The sequence below is a fragment of the Melopsittacus undulatus genome, chromosome 5, assembly GCF_012275295.1.
Source record: "Melopsittacus undulatus isolate bMelUnd1 chromosome 5, bMelUnd1.mat.Z, whole genome shotgun sequence".
In the NCBI taxonomy this organism is placed as follows: Eukaryota; Metazoa; Chordata; class Aves; order Psittaciformes; family Psittaculidae; genus Melopsittacus; species Melopsittacus undulatus.
Window position 1 is genome coordinate 56,765,920 of NC_047531.1, and position 10,198 is coordinate 56,776,117.

The 10,198-nt window shown below is 41.0% G+C and overlaps 1 protein-coding gene across 1 annotated transcript in view; it reads right to left on the reverse strand.

Moving 5' to 3' along the window:
- Positions 1-9,436, reverse strand: part of DCP1B (decapping mRNA 1B) — a 46,074-nt gene extending 36,638 nt beyond the window's left edge. Inside the window, exons 1-3 of the mRNA XM_005144413.2 lie at positions 9,257-9,436; positions 7,785-7,825; positions 5,185-5,312 (exon numbers count right to left, since the gene is read on the reverse strand). Coding sequence (XP_005144470.1) covers positions 5,185-5,312; positions 7,785-7,825; positions 9,257-9,415 — 328 coding nt within the window. The 5' untranslated portion in view covers positions 9,416-9,436. The remainder of the gene's footprint in view (positions 1-5,184; positions 5,313-7,784; positions 7,826-9,256) is intronic.
- Between the last annotated feature and the right edge of the window lie 762 nt (positions 9,437-10,198).

The window sequence follows — 10,198 nt, forward strand, 5'->3', positions numbered from 1 at the left end:
AGTATTTGGGGAATAACTGATTAAATAGACATTTCAATTTACTGCATTCATCTTGTTGGGTTTTTTCTTTGGTTGTTGTTATTGGACTAGATACTGTGTGTTGACAGGTAGGAGGCTAACAAATAAGGTTCTACATTTTAAACTGACCTTTCTACCAACACCAAAAACTAAACAAAACCTCTATTACACCATAAAAATAAAGCCTGGAATATCTATTTTTTGCCTGTCTCAATAGAAACAATTGAGGGAGTAGTTGTTTACTGGTCACCATGAGAATCTAAATACATATGCAAATTTAACCATCAAAGGGCTGGTTTCATTCTCAAACAAAAACACATTTCACAGTAAAGGTATCTAAAATATTGAATTACATACTATATAATGTAGTATAGACTGCAAACATTTCAGGGTAAAAAAGATACTACAGTACCCAAAAGAAGATTGTTTCTCATGACATATGCATTTTTACATATCACTCAAGTCCTCCTGTTGTCTCCTGCTTTCTCTTAGGAAGTAAACTTCTAATAGTCTTCAAACTAAGACATCCTTTACAAGAGGAACACTACTTTCAGGGTCAATGGATCTTCAGAAATGCCTACAGAAGTGGGATACTTGTTGCCCATTGAGTTTTTATCAGGATGTATTTATTTAGAAGGGTGAACTGAAATGAGCCACAATCAGTCTCCAAGAAGTTGTTCTATTTGAGAGGGCTCCAGGATACTGTAACATAGAATTTAAGAATCAAAAATAATAGTTTGGTATTTTTTCATGCATAAATAGTTCTGACCTGCAGGGAAAACCCCCCAACAACCACCTACAAACCCCCCTCAGTCGCAAAAATATCATGCTATTTCTTTAGACAGGTGGCAAACTTGCTTCTCCATACCATCTCATCTACTGAATGTTTTTGCAGTGTGGGAATATAGGAAAACAATACTAAATTTTCAGGGTTCTGATAGACAGAAAATGAATTTAGTTTAACCAGTAATTTACACTTAAGCCTTTCTTCTGAACTATGTCTTATTAATCACATCAAGTGTTAAGCAACAGGTTCTAAACACTGGTTTCCACAGTAAATATCACCAAAGATTAAGGAAAAAAGTAGCAATTATGTGGTCATGGTTACTCAAATATAAAACTCAAGAAATTTTTTAAACACCTGAAATCATTGGATGATCTAAACAGAAACAGAACTACTGTCCTGCTCTCAGAAAGAAAGCATCTAAAATTGCAGATAACAACTTAAGTTTAAAAGTCACACTGAAAATACCATTGATCCATAAACATTCTGTTTCTTTATGGACAAGGATTTCTGCTGACACGCAAAACTGTAATTTGAGTTTCCCTCCTGGCTTTAAAACGAATAATCCTAGTCTTAGCCTAACAGATTTCCCAAACTAAACTTTTCCATTAAATAGTGGATCCGTCCACACATTAACAGCAATGGATCCCAAATCCAGCCTGAAAAGTCTTGGGATTAGACTGTATGCGTCTGCAACATGGTGTTTAGACAGTATTTCAAATTTACATGACCAAGATCATTTGGAACAATAAAAGAAATACAAGAAACAATATAGTAAAAAGTAAGAGAAAAGAAAACATTTTAAGTATTCATAAAACTTGTATTTATTGTGTACAATTTTGGGAAGCTTTTTCCATTGTCATCACATATTGGATGCAAGCAATCTTTACAAAATAATAGCTATAACATGAAAAAATGTTGTCAGACTTGTTGTACACAAGTACCACCTTGTCCTGCCAAGAGCAAAAGCACTTATTTTTGACTGTATGATACAGCCAGCCATAGATATTCAGCTGTACTGAAATCAAGTTAGTTTCAACAAACATTCAGAATATTAAAAGAAATGAAACACCAGGCAGGACTTCTTTATTGTTCCAAATGCTTGCTTTTGTATTTTTCTGCAATTTACACTGCCACAAACACCAAACATAAGTCCTGTTATATGGGAAAGCAATTATTCCAATTAGAGATACAGAGGAAACTGCTAGTTTTGTTGCATCTAATAAGAAGATGTGTATGAAAAATAGAGTGAGAAGTAACCAAGTAAAACAAAAGACAACTTGTTTCCAGATCCTGTTAAGTATTACTGCCAAACTGTCTACCATTTTGCCAAGTAAACAGCTATCACTGAGTACTCCTCATTAGTATCTGGAAGGAAGAGATAAAAATAATATTATATGATTAGGGTGTATAAAAAGCCCAGTTTTGGATGAAAACTCCATTTAATAAGGAAGATGGTGAAGCCTTAGTTTTGCAAAAATTATAAAACCAAGTTGCATAATAAAGCAAAACACAGAAAAAGCATCCATATAGCAAATTCAAGACTGATACTCAGAATTGTGTTTAGGTGAGACCTGAGTGCAAACAGATATGTTGAGGAGGTTCCTTTATTTTAGGTAGCAAAGGTTTTGAAATATTCAGTAAGGAAGAAAGGGCCAGAGGTATCTGCAATACAGCAGAGAAATCACCACATGAACTATGTGCAGGGACCTAAAGAAAACTGTTAAAGGTCAAATGAGTTGGTAAATAACTTTTCTTCTATGGATCTGTAATGCCAGTTTGCTGTAGAAACCTAGGTATTTCTATGAAAATCTGAGAAAATGACAGTTTTTCCTTTTGAAGTACCAAGACCTTCGGATTTCTTGAAGAACTAATGATTAAGCCTTTGTAAGGGTATTTAGAAGATAAGTAAGCAAGGGTAACATACTGCTGGAACACATACCTGGAACACACCTAATACTAACCGAAATCCTAAACCAGTGGATTTTTTTTTTTTTTTAGTAAAGCAAACATGCATCTTCTCTCACAACAAAATTTACCCATGGTTAGATCCAATAACTAAAAATCAGGCCCACAAATCCAGGCTGAAGATAACTTTGTAAAACTACAGACTGGAGACTTGTTTCTTTCTTCCTGGTTGCACTCAAAGGAATGATACAGTAAAGAGTACCACGATGTCAACAAGCTATCAGATCTTGGGGCTGAGAGATCCTGAACTGAAAGAAAGCAAGCTGTTACTTTCATGTTGCCACTGGCAAATTGTAGGTAATGTAGGTTCACCCCAGCCAGCAGCACAGGTCCACACAGCCGCTTTCTCCTTTCCCCTCAATGGGATGGGGAGAGAAACAGAAGGGCAAAAGTAAGAAAACTTGTGGGTTTAAGACTAAAGACAGTTTAACAGGTAAAGCAAAGCTGTGAACACAAGCAAAGCAAAATAAGTAATTAATTCACTACTTTCCATTTGCAGACAGATGTGAAAACATTTCCACGAAAGCAGGGCTTCCTCATGTGTAATGGTCACTTGGGAAGACAAACACTGTATAGCCAAACATCCCTCTTCCTCCTTTTCCCCATGGTTTTATTGCTGATCACAATATTGTATAGTCTGGGGTTTTCCTGGGCCCAGTTTGGGTCAGCTGTCCCAGTTGTTTCCCCTCCCAAGTTCTTATGTACCCCCAGCCTATTCACCGGCAGGGCAATGTGAAAAACAGAGAAGACCCTGATGCAGTGTGAACAGTTCAGCAGTCTATTAATCTAAAAGAACCACTGCCTAGACAGACAAACTCATAAAAGAAGCCATCTCCATTTGCTGTTGCACAACTAGCCAAGAAGCCCTGGACACAGGCCCACTGCTCAGAGGTATATGTTGGTACTTACATTTGAGACCCTGAAAATCTAAAATTCTGACATCTTTCAAAGAACAAATAGCGTACACCCCTCAAAGCCCCCAGTTTTAATCCTAACTACAAACCAATCACAGTTTACATGTAGTAATCAGACTAAAGACCATCTTCCTTCATGTCAGCAGTTATGACAACTTCTAATTACTCTTTATACCAACTGTCTCACAAAAATGAAAAATTAATAGATCAGATTTCAGAAGGTAGATTAGTTATACATACATAAACTCCTAATGGAATTTCAAAAGGAGATAAAAAAATATTACACACACATAGGAAAGACTTCAAAATCAGATGGGATAAACAGGTCTCATGGTACTTAAATTCCTTATGTCTCTATGTTAGCCTGGAGATGTCTGCATCACTTTCCAGTTTCTTTGGGAAATTCTATTTTTTCTATTTGTCAGCATATCAAATACTTGCAAAAATAGAAGTTTCATTTATGTTATTTAAAATGCCATTTCTCTATTGTTTCTACCACACAGTGTGTGTGAACAACAGGATTCCCTCTTGATATACTTTTCAACTCCCAATTAGTTTATGCAGTAAAAAGGTCTAGCAGATTATCAAACTGGGCTGCTTTTGTATGCCACAAATTTCCTTCGCTTTTACTTCATCCAGAGGGAACACTTCTGCACCACAGTTTACATAAAACATTTTTTGCAGTCTGCTTTTATGCATCAAGCACAAAGCGTAGATTGTACTGCAGCTCTGCTTCCAAGTACAGATATAAACTGTGTATTTATAACTGCTCATTCTCATATAATTGCACATTGTAACAGTCTGCATGTATATCTGCATGTAAAAGAACAGTTTTCTCATGTCTGCCACGTATTCCTGAGTTTGTCTGACACTTGCTAATTCTTGTATAAAGATAATCATGCAAGATAAACACAGAGCCCAAAGTAATAGCTTTGTCTTTCATCAGGGTTTGAATTAGGCTCAACACTTATGTTGTCAAGAATTAGCCCTAATAGTCAAGAAGTAATCTGCCTCCCAACTAGCTACAAGGACAGTATTTTGGAGCTACAGCAGAAGACAGGGTTTGAATTTGCTGCATTTATCTATTTTTGTGCAGAAAAAAAAAAGACTACAAAGATTACTCCTCCAATCCTTAGTAGATCTGTTTTACAGCAATACTTCCTAGTACTTACTAGGATATATTCAGAACACACAAAATATCTCTGTGAGTCTCTAAGCCCACCACAACCATAAAAGTCTTCCATTTGTCAGTTAACTGAAGAGATTACTGTTACACACATTCTAGTACTTTCTTTAGAGTGGCATTTTAGGAAGCACTGAACAAAAGCTTCTCTTTCAGCACTTCAAAAAGCAAAATGCATTCCTTCAACTGTATCTGTTAACCAGCTAGTTTCTGCCCTCGAAAGCTGCAGTCTAACCATTTGGAATACTGTAGCCAAGAACAGACTCTGAAGAGGTGCTAACTCCTTTAGTATTTAACCCTACATATCACGTACTTACATCTGGCATTTCTGTACAGAAGGAAGGGGTCCTGCAGCTGGAAATCAAGGTCTTTAGTAATTGGTTCTGTTCGATTTTCCATGCTCAGTCTGTTCATAATTGTGAAACCATGCCTTGGAGAAGCTGATCTGAAAATTATCAAGTAGAAATCACATTAAGTCAAGGAAAAAAAGAAATTACTAAAATTTCTTTGTTGCATAGTTCTCCAAAATTGCTCATTTTTTTTTTATTATTTCTAAAGAGATAGTTTTGTTTTGTTGCCAAGGAAGTAACAACAGACTCTCACAGTGTTTCATGTAATCCTTTTAATTATGTCAAAACCCTAAATTATGCATCAGAAATAACAGAAGCACCGCTGGTCTCACAGTAACTATGGAGAGTATGCCACACCTTTGGTACGACCATTTGACACCAACTGATTTAGTCACCGCACAATAATATCTCCATGTCCAGTTTTCACTTCAAGTTATAATGCCTACAACTTCTGAACAGCCAAGATGTTACAAAAAGCCCCTTTGTCCTAGACCATCAGCGTCACATTACCCAACCACCTCCTACCCTGTAGTTTCTCACTGGAGTAGAAAACAGTAAGCAGAATGATTCAGTCATGGGACAGAGCAAGTATATTTTTTAATGCTCAGGTTAACAATTACAGATTACAGTCATTCCAGACAGGATTTTCCATACCATCTGAAGCACAAGAAAAAAAAATGAGGGTGATTAGAAACTGGAATAGGTTGCCCAGAGAAGCTGTGGATGTTAAATCCATTGAAGTATTCAAGGACAGGCTGGATGGGACTTTGGGCAACCTAGCGCTAGTCTAGTGGAAGATGTCCTTGCTCATGGCAGGTAGGTTGGAACAGGATGATCTTTAAAGACCCCTCCAAGCCAAACCATTCTATGATTATATGACTCTAAATAATTCAAGGGGATTACACTTCAGGTCACTTAAATAACTTTCATTGCTGTCAGCTGTTAAACCTATCACGATCCTGACAGGAGACATTACTTTCAAACCAAGTATGACAATAAAGAAAAAGACGATAGCTAAACATTTGGAAAAAACGCCATCTCTGGTAATTGCTGGTGTTTGCATCTCTCTGTGCTATATAAAGCACAGGAACCTACATTACAGGATTGGAATCAATGGAAAATTAAACCAAAGTGAAACGCTTATCAAGCATCCTTGCTTGTAACAGTCAGTAGTTTGCCTAAAACAAAAAAACAGCCCACTTGCACTGGTGTTAATCCAGTTAGAAATCTGATTTTTTGACCACTCCTCAGCATTTGCAAAGATGAGATATGTGATAAAAAATTCACCTCAAGTAAAATGGTCACATTACTTTCCATTGTTACAACGGCGATGAGAAGCAACAAAGGCAATAACAGTGGTTTCCAAACTGTGGTTTGTTAGCAATGTCTTTTCCAAAAGTCTTCATGACCTTGTTCAAAGCCACAGAAAATAAAAGTTAAAACTGAAGGGGAGGGCAACGTTACTCACAGCTCACAACCTTTTTCATACTGCTGCCTATAGGGCAGCCAGGGTAGCAATCTGTGCTGTAAATGGAAACTTCCTCAGGCAACAAAAGGAACAGTGAAAGATCACAGATGCTAGAAGTGCCAGGTTACACGCTGTCAGCTCCGGAGTTATAAAACCATCATACCAGAGAAATACTACTTCCGTTTAGCCATCTCCATCTACTGCTGGCACAACTAAGGGCCAGTTCTTTCCTCATGTGGTGGTAATTATAACAGCATCTTGTCTCCACTTACCTGAAAGCAGCTTAGAAAAATTATTGATGATGATTTTCACTGCTGGTACAAAAGAGCTCAAAAGATTAAAACCAGCATTCTCACTTCACACAAAGCTTATAGTCTCTTGAACTCTTGTCACTTCACACATACATCTCTCACCTTCTCAAAACAATCTCTTGCTTTATCGATTCTCCTACCAGCTCCTCATCAACATAAATGTTGAGTAAGAAAGTTTCTGTTTTGGTGTCCCATCCCAGCAGCTACTGCAAGATCTGATTAATGTATTATTTTCTGATTTTAACAATAGTCACAGGTAAATGCTGGGGCACTAACTTGAAAACTCAAACATACAGTAGGCTTCACAACAAATCTAACATACATGCTAGAACAAATGGTATAACCAGTGCCTTGAAAAGCCACAACTAGAGCTTCTACTAAAAGAAAACATTAAAATAATCCAGAGCGTTTAATTAAATATGCATGAAAAATGAATGATCAGACACAAGCTGTATTAAAGTTCCCTAATTAGGGAACACAATACTTTTATTAGTTCTACAATTCTCTCACTTTAAGGAATATCATAATATATTTCACTAATTAAAATAATGTAAGAGATTCTTATGGTTTACCCATATTGAGATTTAAATCACACTTGTACGTCTTATCCAAATACAAGGTGATGTCTTCTTCCCAGGGTTTTCTTCCCCACATTCACATCTGCCAATTTCAGTTTCTTTTCACCCCTGACAAGGAGGAGTATTTCACTCATGCAACCATGGTCCATCCTAGCTAGCTTTTCTATATCCACAGGTTTCATCTGCAGACACGAACCAGTAAATCCTCACCTTGTGTAAACAAACAGCGTTCCCTCCACATCGGTCTTCTCCTGAAGAAAAAGAAAGTTAAGAGAATTGAAATCAAGGAAGCTTTTTGCTAGACATCAGGGAGCCCCCCTTTCCCACTCTTTTACCAATATCATCAGTTACATCTCTCTCACCTAAGCCACGAAGAAATAAATAAACCCAACTTCACTGGCTGGTGGCAGGAGGCTAGAGATAGCACAGGTCACTGTGCAGCTGACCCAAGCTTTATGACAAGATATGAGCAGGCTAAAGGCTCGACATCAGGAGACTAAACATTGTGCTGAATTAACTCTCCTCTATGCCCAAGGGTGATGCACAGGTCAGGGAAGGGATTTTCCAAACAGTGCCTACCCTCAAGGGCAATGCTTGGGATGAGTAAGGGGAAACCACATAAAAGGGAGGTTGTGGAGGTTCTTCAAATACAGGTCTTAGCCCCACCATTAGAACAATCAAAGAACCACCTGCAAATAGCCAGAATCATAAAATGGTTTGGGCTGGAAGGGACCTTAAGCTCATCCAGTTCCAACCCCCTGCCATGGACAGGGACACCTTCCACTAGAGCAGGATGCTCAAAGCCCAGTCCAGCCTGGCCTTGAACACTGACAGGGGTGGGGCAGCCACAGCTTCTCTGGGCAACCTGTACCAGAGCCTCACCACCATCACAGAAAAGTGTTTCTTCCTAATACCTAATCTAAATTGACCCTCTGTCAATTTAAAGCCATGACTCCTTGTCCTGTCACTACATGTCCTTGTAAAAATCACTCTCCAGACTTCTTGACATACCCCCTTTAGGCACTGAAAGCTGCTCTAAGGTCTCCCCTGCGCCTTCTTTTCTCCAGGCTGAACAATCCCAACTCAGCCTGTCTTCACAGGGGAGGTGCTCCAGCCCTCAGAGCACCTTCATGGCTTCCTCTGAACTTGCTCAAGCAGGTCCACATCCTTCCTGTGTGGTGGACCACAGAGCTGGACACAGTTCCCCAAGTTAATTACTTGTTTTCATTCTTAAACAGTCCTTTTAGTATTTGTAACACCACCACTCTTGTATGCACTTTGATTTGGCTACAGAGGAGGCCACACCCTAGTTTAAAGCAGTCTCTTGCAACCCTGCCCTGCCAGCCTCTCAAACCCGATTTCCAAGGCACTACAGGGCTCATCAGTACCCAGAGAGGCTGAGGCACAACCTCTCACCAGCTTCACAAGCGCCTCAAGACACCCCTCGACAAAGCCCTCCTAAACCCACCCTCACACCTCCTCCAAAACAACACTCCCCTCTACCCCCGCCCCTCCCTTTCCCCCACCCTCCCCACGTGCCCGGGGGGGGGGGCGGAGCCTCCTCTCCGCCCGCCCCCTGCTCCGACACGATGCCCCTCCCCCTCGCTGTGGGCGTGGCCTCTCCTCGCCCCGCCCCGCCGGCCCGGCGGAGGGTGGGGGGAGGGCTGTGCGTGCTCACGTACCCACTCGTTGGCGCGGTGCCCGAAGGTGTATAGCGCCACCTGGCTGGCCACGTCCACGATGCTGCTGATGTAGGGGTCCTGCTGCTGCAGCGCCGCCAGGCTGATGTCCAGCCCCTTGCCCAGCAGGGCGGCCCCGGACACCGCTGCCGCCGCCGCCATTTTGCCTCCGACAACAACACACGGTTCCTAGTAGGCGCAGCTAATCAAACACCGAGAAGAAGGGCGGTGGTGGCGGCGATTCCCACCCCTTCCCGCCCAGTCGTATTGAGAGCGGGCGGGGAAGTCGGAGCCCAGCCCTCACAATCGAGCGCCGAGCGCCGTCCGCTCAGGATTGTTGCCGTTGGCGACGGGGCAAGCTGAGGGGCGGCCTGACCAGCGGATACCGTGAGGGCTGGCCGACTTCGCAGCACCTCTCCCGGCAGAGGCCCGTCTCTCACGGCCGGTTTTCTCGCAGCACCCTTCATTTTCAGGCCTCTCCCACCTGCTGGGGAGGCCACGGAGTGGCTTCATTTCCAGTGGGGCAGCTGCCTGCCCGAGGAACAGCATGTCTGCCGGCTTAGAGAACAGACCAAAGGAAGCGCGAAGTACCGCCTTCGCCCGCTATGCCGAGCAGGGGGTCCTGCACCCACTGTGTGCCCATCAGCCTAAAGGGAGAAGGTGTGGTGTGTGCCACAAGTTGCCTCACTTCGATGAATGTCCAGTCTGTATCTGCTAGCATACGCTAGTACGAACTGCTGCATAGAACTTAAAGGAAAATGAACGTGACTGCAAACTAAGCAATCATACAACCCTTGTGTGTATATATATACATATATATTATATATACACATGCATTCATGTGACAAACAGCTGAAACGTAAACAAGCATACTATGATATGGAGATACACAAACAGCAGAGGAACAGATGGACAAGACCATGAATTTATTTACCATTTTTTCCT